Genomic DNA, 13,230 nt, shown 5'->3' with positions numbered 1-13,230 from the left:
CAAGGCAGCAACACAACATGACAACAACATGGTAGCAGCACAAAACGTGGTACAAACATTATTGGCCACAGACAACAGCACAAAGGGCAAGAAGGTAGAGACAATACATCACACAAAGCAGCCACAACTGTCAGTAAGAGCGTCCATGAAGAGATGGAGATAAAACTGTCCCGTTTATAAATATATGGATGAGCAATGTCAGAGTGGCATAGGCTAAGATGCAATAGATAATATAGAATACAGTATATACATATGAGATGAGTAATGCAAGATATGTACATATTATTACAATGGATTATTAAAGTGACTAGTGTTCCATTTATTAAAGTGGCCAATGATTTCAAGTCTTATGTAGCCAGCAGCCTCTCTGTGTTAGTGATGGCTGTTTAACAGTCTGATGGCCTTGAGATAGAAGCTGTTTTTCAGTCTCTTGGTCTCAGCTTTGATGCACCTGTACTGACCTTGCCTTCTGAATGGTAGTGGGGTGAACAGGGAGTGGCTTGGGTGGTTGTTATCCTTGATATTATTGGCCTTCCTGTGACATCGGGTGTTGTAGGTGTCTTGGAAGGCAGGTAGTTTTCCCCCGGTGATGCGTTGTGCAGACCCCACCACCCTCTGGAGAGCCCTGCGGTTGTGGGCGGTGCAGTTGCCGTACCAGGCAGTGATACAGCCAGACAGGATGCTCTCAATTGTGCATCTGTAAAAGTTTGAGGGTTTTAGGTGACAAGCCAAATTTCTTCAGCCTCTTGAGGTTGAAGAGGCGCTGTTGCGCCTTCTTCACCACACGGTCTGTGTGGGTGGACCATTCAGTTTGTCAGTGATATGTACGCTGAGGAACTTTCCACCTTCTCCACTGCTGTCCTGTCGATGTGGATAGGGGGATGCTGCTGTTTCCTGAAGTCCACGATCATCTCCTTTGTTTTGTTGATGTTAAGTGAGAGGTTGTTTTCCTGACACCACACTCCAAGAGCCCTCACCTCCTCCCTGTAGGCTGTCTCGTTGTCGTTGGTAATCAAGCCTATTACAGTTGTGTTATCTGCAAACTTGATGATTGAGTTGGAAGCGTGCATGGCCACGCAGTCATGGGTGAACAGGGAGTACAGGAGGGGGCTGAGCACGCACCCTTGTGGGGCCCCAGTGTTGAGGATCAGTGAAATGGAGATGTTGTTTCCTACCTTCACCACCTGGGGGCGGCCCATCAGGAAGTCCAGGACCCAATTGCACATGGCGGAGTTGAGACCCAGGGCCTCAAGCTTAATGATGAGCTTGGAGGGTACTATGGTGTTGAATGCTGAGCTATAGTCAATAAACAGCATTCTTACATAGGTATTCCTCTTGTCCAGATGGGATAGGGCAGTGTGATGGCAATTGCATCGTCTGTGGACCTATTGGGGCGGTAAGCAATTTGAAGTGGGTCTAGGGTGTCAGGTAAGGTAGAGGTGATATAATCCTTGACTCGTCTCTCAAAGCACTTCATGATGACTGAAGTGAGTTCTACGGGGCGATAGTCATTTAGTTCAGTTACCTTTGCATTCTTGGGTACAGGAACAATGATGGCCATCTTGAAGCATGTGGGGACAGCAGACAGGGATAGGGAGAGATTGAAAATGTCTGTAAACACATGTCTGTAAACACACCAGCCAGTTGGTCTGCGCATGCTCTGAGGATGCAGCTAAGGATGCCGTCTGGGCCGGCAGCCTTGCAAGGGTTAACACGTTTAAATGTCTTACTCACATCGGCCACGGAGAAGGAGAGCTCACAGTCCATGGTAGTGGGCGACGTCGGTGGCACTGTATTATCCTCAAAGTGGGCAAAGAAGGTGTTTAGTTTGTCTGGAAGCAAGACGTGGCTGGTTTTCCTTTTGTAGTCTGTTATTGGGACGGCAGGTAACCTAGTGGTTAAAGTGTTGGGCCAGTAACCTAAAGGTTGCTAGATCGAATCCCTGAGCTGACAAGGTAAGAATCTGTCGTTCTGCCCCTGAACAAGGTCCACTGTTCCTAGGCCGTCATTGTAAATAAGAATTTGTTCTTAACTGACTTGCATACTTAAATAAAGGTTAAATAAAAAAATTATCTGTAGACCCTGACACATACGTCTCGTGTTTGAGCCATTGAATTGCGACTCTATTTTGTCTCTATACTGACATTTTGCTTGTTTGATTTCCTTGCGGAGGCAATGACTACTCTGTTTATATTCTGCCATTGCCTTGCCCTGGTTAATTGCGGTGGTACGCACTTTCAGTTTTGCGCGAATGCTGCCATCTATCCACGGTTTCTGGTTAAGGTAGGTTTTAATAGTCACAGTGGGTACAACATCTCCTATACACTTCCTTATAAACTCACTCACCGAATCAGGGTATAAGTCGATATTAGAGTTGTCCCGAGATGGATATGCATATTCATAGAATGAGGCTAGTAGCATAGCATCTCTCTCCATTGAATACAACCCTAATTTAATATTTTTAAAAGGATTACAATTAGGGAAGCACTGATATGACATTTTTGGCCGATACCAATATGCAATATTATCCTTGCCCCAAAAGAACGATACCGATAACCGATATTAAACATTTTAATTGCCTTTTATGCATTCTAGTACTGTTAAATAGTTGAAACACACACACACACACACACACACATACTGACCAAATAGTTATTTTGTTGGCATTTACGTATGTCCCCACTACCAGTAAAACATAATCAAAACCTATTTCTTTCACTTACTTGCTGTGCTGTTTCGTTGTTCATTTGTTCAGTCTCAACCAGGATTTCATCATACATGTCAAGCTGTTTCAGCTCTGTCTATCCGTGGCCTCTCTTCCTCGGTGCGCACTGTCACTGTGTCCGTTTCCATCTTGTCCAGCTATGTCTAACATTTCATGTAAACCCTGTTTCTTGTCTGCATCGAAGTAGCAGTCCTTGTACCTAGCATTGAGTATGGTGGTGACACAGTATAGGCTCAGAGAGAATGCCACAGAATCTCTTGTTCACAGCCGCTAGCAGAGTACTTTTCCAAGTTAACCCGACGGTCTGTGTTGGCATGTTTGTTTGAGGATCATGTTTGAGGATCAGGATAAAGATGAGTCTGACAGTAGGAATGAAGTTTTTGGAAAAAGTGGACCCTTGCCTTTTGGCTGATCCATTTGTGGGTTCAGGGTGGGTGAAAACAGAGTTGGGTATGGTAGAATCCGCGAGGGTAACCAGATGTGGTCTTGTGATAATTGTTTGTGTTTCTGCTGATCAGAGGGAGAAGGCGCTTGGCTTTAAATGAATTGTGGCAAGAAATGTGAATTGTTTTGCTCTCAAGAAAAGGGCGCCATTGAAAAGAGTGATTACTGGGGTAGCAGTAAATGTAAAAGTTGACCAACTGAAGGGGAAGATTCCCGGTGTTTGTGATACTCGTTGTTTGGTGCGACGCAGAGAGGGTGGTGAAAGTGGTGAAACAAAAGTCATTGTCTGTTCTTTTGTGTTTTGATGTTGTCTTTGCCCGACAAAGTGATGTTAGGATATATAAGTTATCCTGTACGAGCTTTTGTGCCAAATACATTACGTTGTTACAGGTGTCAAGCTTATGGGCATGTGGCAGCAGTGTGTAGGAGGGAGGTTCCTAGGTGTGAGAAGTGTGCTGAAGGGCATGAGACAAAGGAATGTGTAGCATTAGGGAAAGTAGTGGTATGTGTTAATTGTAGGGGTGCCCATGGGACTGGGGATCAGAAATGTTTCAAATAAAGTAGAAGGGAGTTGTACTCGTCTAGTAGGTGGCAGTAATACAACATATTGGATGCCAACCGCAGTTTAAACCTCGTCGAAGAAGGGTAGGCCGTGAATGGCCTCACATTCCAGTACAGTAGGTGGCGTTGTATGCACATCACGGTTGCGATCCGCCAATACAAAAATAATTTATCTTCAGTGCGTAAACGGAAGTGAACGGTGACCAAGAATAATTTCCACGTTAGCATTTTTGTTGTTCTTTAGACGTTTATTAACACTCTGGAACTCAAAATATGACTGATTTAACTGTACAGCATCACGTCAGGTAGTCTTTAATTCACGTTGGAGACAGGACTTGGTTGATATACGTTATCTAGGTAACGTTAGCTAACTGCTAACATGGCTAACTGTATGGTTTTTCACACTCAAATAGCCTCCATCATGGAGGTTCTAGCGAATGCAGCCGTGGCAGATATCTGTAAACTCGTAGACGACGACTATGCAGTGTTTCGTTTGGAAATGACTCAAAGCCAAAAAGAGAACAGGGCATTGCGGAGGAAACTACAGCTACTGGAACTGAAGGTGTCACGGGAGCGCGTCGTCCCTGTAGTGTCAAGATCCTCGACAGACACAGAGGAATGGCGAGAGGTACATTTTGCTGGAGGCTGCGGGGCCTGTCGCCCCGTTTCTCTTTGCGCATGTGTGACCTTAGATGCGTTATTAACCACCATGGTTAACCAGCATTCGGTCTTGTTAAGTTTTTGGATAGTATACAATAATTCCCCTGATTACTTAGCTATCATATTCTACCCAGATTCTTAATTTACTGCATTTTCTATTATTTACTAATCGAAAACAAAATAATGCATGGGACATAATTAATCTCTAAATAGTATATCAAGGAGGTATGCGTGTCATCTTACATCCCTGCCAATTTTAGACACTGTCCAAATACCCATATTTTTGTACTAAATAGTATGCAAAAAAAGATTGACTTGAGTCAGAAAATATAAGTGAATTCTACTAGATAAAACACCAAAATAAGTATACAATTTAAGTATGTAGTATGGTAGAATTAGTATTTGGATACGGCCAGTGTCAATAGTAGTGATGCACCGATAGGACATTTTTGGCAGATACAGATATCTGATATTTTCCTAAAAAGAACAATACCAATAACCCGATATTTAAAATGTTTGCATCCTTTTAAGCATTCTAGTATAGTTAACACACACATCGACACAGCGGTCTAAGGCACTGCATCTCAGTGCAAGAAGAGGCGTAACAACAGTCCCTGGTTCGAATCCAGGCTGTATCACATCCTGCCGTGATTGGGAGTCCCATAGGGCGGCGCACAATTGGCCCAGCTAGCTAACTAAACTCAGCAAAAAAAGAAACGTCCTCTCACTGTCAACTGAGTTTATTTCCAGCAAACTTAACATGTGTAAATATTTCTATGAACATAAGATTCAACAACTGAGACATAAACTGAAAAAGTTCCACAGACATGTGACTAACAGAAATGGAATAATGTGTCCCTGAACAAAGGGGGGGGTCAAAATCAAAAGTAAAAGTCAGTATCTGGTGTGGCCACCAGCTGCATTAAGTACTACAGTGCATCTCCTCCTCATGGACAGCACCAGATTTGCCAGTTCTCCAATTCAACAGGTCCCAGACGTGCTCAATGGGATTGAGATCCGGGCTCTTCGCTGGCCATGGCAGAACACTGACATTCCTGTCTTGCAGGAAATCACACACAGAATGAGTAGTATGGCTGGTGGCATTGTCATGCTGGAGGGTCATGTCAGGAGGAGCCTGCAGGAAGGGTACCACATGAGGGAGGAGGATGTCTTCCCTGTAACGCACAGCGTTGAGATTGTCTGCAATGACAACAAGCTCAGTCTGATGATGCTGTGACACCGCCCCAGACCATGACAGACCCTCCACCTCCAAATCAATCCCGCTCCAGAGTACAACAGGCCTCGGTGTAACGCTCATTCCTTCGACGATAAGCGTGAATCCGACCATCACCCGTGGTGAGACAAAACCGCGACTCGTCAGTGAAGAGCACTTTTTGCCAGTCCTGTTTGGTCCAGCGACGGTGGGTTTGTGCCCATAGGCGACGTTGCTGCCGGTGATGTCTGGTGAGGACCTGGCTTACAAGCCCTCAGTCCAGCCTCTCTCCACCTATTGCGGACAGTCTGCACACTGATGGTGGGATTGTGCGTTCCTGGTGTAACTCGGGCAGTTGTTGTTACCATCCTGTATCTGTCCTGCAGGTGTGATGTTCGGATGTACCGATCCTGTGCAGGTGTTGTTACACGTGGCCTGCCACTGCGAGGACGATCCGCTGTCCGTCCTGTCTCCCTGTAGCGCTGTCTTAGGCGTCTCACAGTACGGACATTGCATTTTATTGCCCTGTTCACATCTGCAGTCCTCATGCCTCCTTGCAGCTTGCCTAAGGCACGTTGACGCACGTTGGTGTTTTTCAGAGTCAGTAGAAAGACCTCTTTTAGTGTCCTACGTTTTCATAACTGTGACCTTTAATTGTCTACTATTGGTAAGCTGTTAGTGTCTTAACTTCTCTAGGGTAGGGGGCAGTATTATGATTTTGATATCCGGATGAAAGGCGTGCCCTTAGTAAACTGCCTGCTACTCAGGCTCAGAAGGTAGGATGTGCATATTATTAGTAGATTTTGATAGAAAACACTCTGAAGTTTCTAAAACTGTTTGAATGATGTCTGTGAGTATAACAGAACTCATATGGCAGGCAAAAACCTGAGAAAAATCCAACCAGGAAGTGTGGAAATCTGAGGTTTGTAGTTTTTCAAGTGATTGCCAATACAGTATACAGTGACTTAGGGCTCATTTTGAACTTCCTAAGGCTTCCACTAGATGTCAACAGTCTTTAGAACGTTGTTTCATGCTTCTACTGTGAATAGGGAGATAACAAGAGCTCCTGGAAGTACATGAGTGAGAAAATGACATGAGCTCAGTGGCGCGCAATCACGTGAGAGTTAGCTGTGTTTCTTTTCTTTTTTGAAGACATTGGAATCGTCCGGTTGAAATATTACTGAAGATTTATGTTAAAAACATCCTAAAGACTGATGCTATACATCGTTTGACATATTTCTACTTATTTCCCTCATTAAAATGCAAATCATTTTATAACATTTTTGACATGCGTTTTTCTGGATTTTTTTTGTTATTCTGTCTCTCACTGTTCAAATAAACCTACCATTAAAATTATAGACTGATAATTTCTTTGTCGGTGGGCAAACGTACAAAATCAGCAGGGGATCAAATACTTTTTTCCCTCACTGTATTGTGTAACATGAAGTCCTATGAGTGCCATCTGATGAAGCTCATCAAAGGTAAGTGATTAATTTTAGCTGTATTTCTGTTTTTTGTGATGCCTCTCCTTGCTTGGAAAATGGCTGTGTGGTTTTTCTTGTATAGGCGCTGTCCTAACATAATCTAATGCTATGCTTTCGCCGTAAAGCCTTTTTGAAATCGGACAATGTGGTTGGATTAACGAGAAGTGTATCTTTAAAATGGGATATAATAGTTGTATGTTTGAGAAATTTGAATTATGAGATTTTTGTTGTTTTGAATTTGGCGCCCTGCTATTTCACTGGCTGTTGGCAGTGTGTCCCGCAGGTGGGACTAGTGTCCCACATACCCCAGAGAGGTTAACGATCGTTCCACAGGTGCATGTTCATTAATTGTTTATGGTTCATTAAACAAGCATGGGAAACAGTGTTTAAACCCTTTACAATGAAGATCTGTGAAGTTATTTTGATTTTTACGAATTATCTTTGAAAGACAAGGTCCTGAAAAGGGACGTTTCTTTTTTTGCCAAGTTTATATAGCTAGGTATCATCATCTAAAATAACCTTAATTTATAAGACAGTTTTTATTTCATTAATGGTGGTCGGACCCATCTAGGTGACGCTAGCCACCATAAGGATTAGCCACTTTGGACTTTGCGGTTAGCCTTCAAAATAAAAGTATGGCATAATTCTTTGTATTAATTTGCATCTCTGTCAATGACATACTTTTATTTTGAAGGCAAACCGCAAAGTCCAATATTGTGCCTAGTCCTTATTGTGGCTAGCTTCACAACACACAAACCGGTCCGGTTGAGCATCACTAGCCAGATGAAGCTAGCTGGCTGCTTATAACGTTAACTTTGGGCAACAGGGTTAAGTAGCTGGCTAGCTATTTATTTTCATGAACTGAAGTTCAATTTCAATAGGTGAACAACAAGTAGCAACCTAGCTAATACTTACTCACAAGGATTCCTTAATCATTGCTAAGAATAATGAAAATTACTGCAGTTTCTCCTGGTCATTGTTTTCAGGGTGGTTGTATTGGTGCTAGCTTGGTACCAAGCTAAAGCTAGCTACCCAGAAGTTGCGGTCAAACAAATTATGCTTTATTACCAACGCGGTATTGTAAAAACATTGTTCGTGGCCGGTGTTTGCTTGTTTGCAGACTTTTTTGTACAGCTTTGACAGTGCTACTGTATCTTTTTTTGACCACCAAATACCCAAACTGCTTTACATAGTATGCATGTTGTGAAGCTAATAGCAGTGACGCTATTACTGTGTAACTCCGGTAGGGCAACATCTGAAAAATAGCGTACTTAGTAGTGTGTACCAGTGCTCGACCAGTCGACGAAAGCCAACATCGCCCACGACAGGGAACGGTTGATTTTCAAGGGCAATGAATTCCATTATCTTGGCTTTAATGGATTTGGCCTTTGAGTTGTCTCACTGAAATTGTATTACTCTTTCAAATGACTGCTCGACTTAGTGTCATTACGTCATGTACCTACGTTATATAGGTATGCACGGTAGCTTTGACATCGGTTTTTAATCATTGCCGTTATACTAGACATCGGGCTGATACCGATGTTGGCATTTTTAGATAATATCGGCCGACGTTCACCGATATATCGTGCATCCCTAGTCAATAGTGTACAATATACCGTTGAGCATTGACAGTAGCTAACCTAACCACCTCTTTTCCCCCCAATCACTCTCTCAGGTGAAGGACATCTCACTGGAGGCCACAGGAGCTTTGTGAAGCCAGCAGGACGCAATACATGGCAAGATGATCAACCAATCACTGTTGATGAGGGGAGTGGACCCTCAACCCAGCACGTTATTGTGATAGAGGTTAGTGTTGCATATAAAATGTTACTTTGAACAGCATATCAAATGTGGCACGTTTTATTTCAGAAAGACTCCCCTCAGCTATTCACTTGCTTCCATGTACATCCTTATTTATCTGCCATAGAGGAGCTTGTGAGACTTCCCTATGACATTGTTATCCTATACAAATCATGTACCGGTAATAACCTCCTCTTCATGTGTCAGTCTGTAGATGCAGGGCCTGGGGTCAAGCTGGAGAGGTCTGCAGGAGAGGACCCAGGGCAAAGCAGAGACATCCAGACTGGAGCGGCTGGAGTGCTCCCTGTAGCCACGGAGGACCCCACCACCACGCCGCCCAGAACCCAACGCAGCACCACGGAGGTCAGTGGAACGCCGACCGCTGTCCTCAAGTCCGAGACCGACACTGAGACCATAACTGTAGCACAAAGGCTTTTACAAACAGGATCTGACCACAGATCAGATCCAGAGAGACTGGGGCTGGGGCCACTGGGCTGTCCTGCTCCTGGCTCAGAGTACCTACCGGTATTTCACCAGAGCCTGAAGACTAATTCCCATGGAAATACTGATGGTGATGCGTTAGACACTGGCGGTGATGATCTGTCTTGTTTTTACACTACAGAGATGGACCCTGGCAACATATCCTTGGGTTTAGAGAACCAGACTGATCTGTCTAGAGGGGACTGGAACCAGTACAGTAGTAGTGTATACTCTGAAGGGTGCCTAGATAAGAAAGGGGAGGTTATAGAGGTAGATGAAGTGAGTGTGAAAGTGGAGGGCGACGCTCCTCTTACATGGAATGCAGACGAGACTCACTTAGGAGAAGGACACTCACAAGGCAGAGATTTCTTAGATTACAGGGAAAGCTTAGAGACTAATCCAAATGTCTCGAGCCTCTCCCCTTTACACACGCTCAGTGATCGTGCCCCAGTGTCCACGTCGAAGGGGCCTTCCGATTCACACGGCCGCGTCCTTTTCAATCAGGTATTGAACTCAAATGACAGGGCTAGAGCCCAGGCTCAGGGAAGGGGAGCAACATCAGGCAATAGTAAAGATAAACGGTTCCTCTGCATGTTCTGTAACAAAGGCTTCAGCTGCCTCCAGAAGGTGGAGATCCACCAGAGGGTCCACACAGGTGTGAAACCCTTCAGCTGTACCCAATGTGATATGCGCTTCGCTGAGGCTGGCAGCCTGAAGAGGCACCAGAGGGTCCACACAGGGGAGAAACCCTACAGCTGTACCCAGTGTCACATGCGCTTCACCCAGGCTGGCAGCCTGAAGAGGCACCTGAAGGTCCACATGGGAGAAAGGCTGTTCGCCTGAGGTTCTCAGAGAGGAGCTACCTCAGGATACCCTAGCAGAAAAACTATTCCACTTCATAGCTTATTACGTTTAGATCAAACCCTTCATTGTAGTGAGCAGAAAAGATCCACAGATGCATTTTGAATAACGAGAGTAAAATATTTCATTGTTGAATATTCCTGGGTAGAATATTGTATCCAGACATTGTGTGATATACACTGAGTGTACAAAACATTAAGAACGCATTGCTAATATCGAGTTGCACCCTCCCTTTTGCCTTCAAAACAACCTCAATTAGTCGGACATGGACTCGAAAGCGTTCTACAGGGATGCTGGCCCATGTTGACTCCAATGCTTCCCACAGTAATCAAGTTGGCTGTATGTCCTTTAGGTGGTGGACCATTCTTGATACTCACAGATAACTGTTGAGTGTGAAAAACACAGCAGCGTAGCAGTTCTTGACACAAACCGGTGCGCCTGGCACCTACTACCATACCTCCTTCAAAGGCACTTACATCTTTTGTCTTTCCCATTTACCCTCTGAATGGCACACATACACAATCCAAGTCTCAATTGTCTCCAGGCTTAAACATCCTTCTTTAACCTGTCTCCTCCCCTTCATATACAGTGATTGAAGTGGATTTAACAGCTGACATCAATAAGACAGCTTTCACCTGGTCAGTCTGTCATGGAATGAGCAGGTGTTCTAAATATTTTGTACACTCAGTGTATAAAGAACATAAGCCTAAAAAGTCTGTTACGTATTGTATGTGTACTGTGTAGGCTATATGATGTTCACAAATGCCTATTTCATTACATCCATTGAACTGCTTTCCCAATACATTTTTAATGAAGAAATGAATACAATTTATCAAGTTCATGCAGGTTTTTAGTTGAGACGTGTATATGTGGTTTTCATATGGTGTATTTAACACTTATGTTTAATGAACATAAAATGATATTTTTCTAAGACCATCATTGAGACTCTTTAGTATAAATCACTGATTTCTGATTTCACCCTATTCTGCATAAACAGAACTTTATAACCAATATACACTTGCTAAATATACCCACACACTAACAAACACTTACTGTAACACGTCAAAATAGTTTTGTCATGTTTGTCTGACTTTTAACTTATCGTAGCTGACTTATTTTTACCCACATCATCATCATTTATGTCCACCATGATGGGTTTAACAACAATTAAGTAATTCTGTAACTACAGTATAGGACTCAAATGTAGTGGGGATGGGTAAACACTCCAGGGCCATACTTGCAAAAATTTGAAAAAGGTTCAGATTTATTTTTTTGTCACTGATCTACAGTGGAATTATGTTTTTACAAATTAATTAAGAAAAGCTGAAATGTCTTGAATCGGTAAGTATTCAAACCCTTTGTTATGGCAAGTAACAGTTCAGGAGTACAAATTTGTTTAACTCACATAATAAGTTGCATGGACTCACTCTGTGTGCAATAATTGTGTTTTAACATGATTTTTTGCATGACTACCTCAGTTGAGCAGTGAGTTTCAAACACAGATTCAACCACAAAGACCAGGGAGGTTTTCCAATTCATCACAAAGAAGGGTACCTATTGGTAGATTAAATGAAAAAAAGCAGACATTGAATATCCCTTTCAAAATGGTGACGTTATTATATAATTACACTTTGGAAAGTGTATCAATACACTCAGTCACTACAAAGATACAGGCGTCCTTCCTAACTCAGTTTCCGGAGTGGAAGGAAACCGCTCAGGGATTTCACCATGAGGCCAATGGTGACTTTAAACCAGTTACAGAGTGTAATGGCTGTGATAGGAGCAAACTATGCATGGTCAACAACATTGCAGTTACTCCACAATACTTACCTAATTCACCAAGTGAAAAGGAGGAGTCCTGTACAGAATAAGGCACTAAAGTAATACTGCAAAAATTGTGGCAAAGCAATTCACTTTTTCTCCTGAATACAAAGTGTTATGTTTAGGGCAAATCCAACAGGAAACATCACTCTCCATATTTTCAAGCATAGTGGTGGCTGCATCATGTTATGGGTTTGCTTGTAATCGTTAAGGACTGAGGAGTTTTTCAGCATAAAAAAGAAACAGAATAGAGCTAAGCACAGGTAAAATCCTAGAGGAAAACCTGGTTCAGTCTACTTTCCACCAGACACTGGGAGATTAATTTACCTTTCAGCTGCACAATAACTTAAAACACAAGACCAAATCTACACTGGAGTTGCTTTTTTTCTCCATTTAACCTATATTTAACTAGAAAAGTCAGTTAAGAACAAATTCTTATTTACAATAATGGGACTCACAATCACTGCCGGATGTGATACAGCCTGCTTACCAAGAAGACAGTGAATGTTCTTGAGTGACCGAGTTACAGGTTTTCAAGCAGATTTAAGTTGAAACTATGGCGAGGCCTGAAAATGGTTGTCTAGCAATGATCAACAAACAATTTGACAGAGCTTAAAGAATAATGGGCAAGTGTTGCACAATCCAGGTGTGGAAAGCTCTAGAGACTTAACCAGAAAGACTGATCCACTTGTCATGAATGGACGCCAGGACCTACCAGAAGGAGCAACGGTTGGTATTGTAAATCAATATGATTGCAATGGTTTAGACCTCCAAATGTAATTCACTGTTCACTTCATGCCTGACTACCCATCCACATCGCTCAGGTAGGTTTAGTCTGACCTGTTCAAACTTCAACATAGTATCTGTTTGTGTGTGAGATATCACCTATTCTAACTGACTTTGGTAATAGAACAGTGACTATGTTTGTATGGGTTCACAGATACAATGTAGAAAAATAGTAAAAATAAAGAAAAACAATGGAATGAGTAGGTGTGTCCAAACTTCTGACTGGTACTGTATTTCATTACACTATAAGTCATCTTAATACATTCTCGTTCCGCTACTGGACGGAGAGCATAGATGGAGGAGAGGGTAGAGTCTCGTCAGAGATCGCATTTATTTTGTGAAGTTACAAAATATGACCATTTCATTCAGGACAGGAGAAACATTGTTTCAGTTTA

The 13,230-nt window shown here is 42.8% G+C and overlaps 2 protein-coding genes across 2 annotated transcripts in view; one reads left to right on the top strand and one right to left on the bottom strand.

Moving 5' to 3' along the window:
• The window catches only part of LOC106610087 (zinc finger protein 662), a 246,124-nt gene that overhangs the window by 93,056 nt on the left and 139,838 nt on the right, over positions 1–13,230 (bottom strand). The gene's annotated exons all lie outside the window — the stretch shown is intronic.
• Positions 3,605–11,167, top strand: LOC123744273 (zinc finger and BTB domain-containing protein 18-like). The gene is made up of 3 exons (XM_045723204.1): positions 3,605–4,358; positions 8,763–8,893; positions 9,095–11,167. Exons 1-3 carry the CDS (start codon positions 4,349–4,351, stop codon positions 10,208–10,210), a joined length of 1,257 nt encoding a protein of 418 aa, XP_045579160.1. The 5' UTR covers positions 3,605–4,348; the 3' UTR covers positions 10,211–11,167.

Source organism: Salmo salar, chromosome ssa08 (genome assembly GCF_905237065.1).
Source record: "Salmo salar chromosome ssa08, Ssal_v3.1, whole genome shotgun sequence".
Lineage (NCBI taxonomy): Eukaryota > Metazoa > Chordata > Actinopteri > Salmoniformes > Salmonidae > Salmo > Salmo salar.
This window is presented reverse-complemented; position numbering and strand designations above follow the sequence as displayed.

Excerpts from the sequence above, each read along its gene's own strand:
- LOC123744273 (XM_045723204.1), top strand. Across the intron at positions 8,894-9,094 it reads AGCACGTTATTGTGATAGAG|TCTGTAGATGCAGGGCCTGG; the intron begins GTTAGTGTTGCA and ends TTCATGTGTCAG.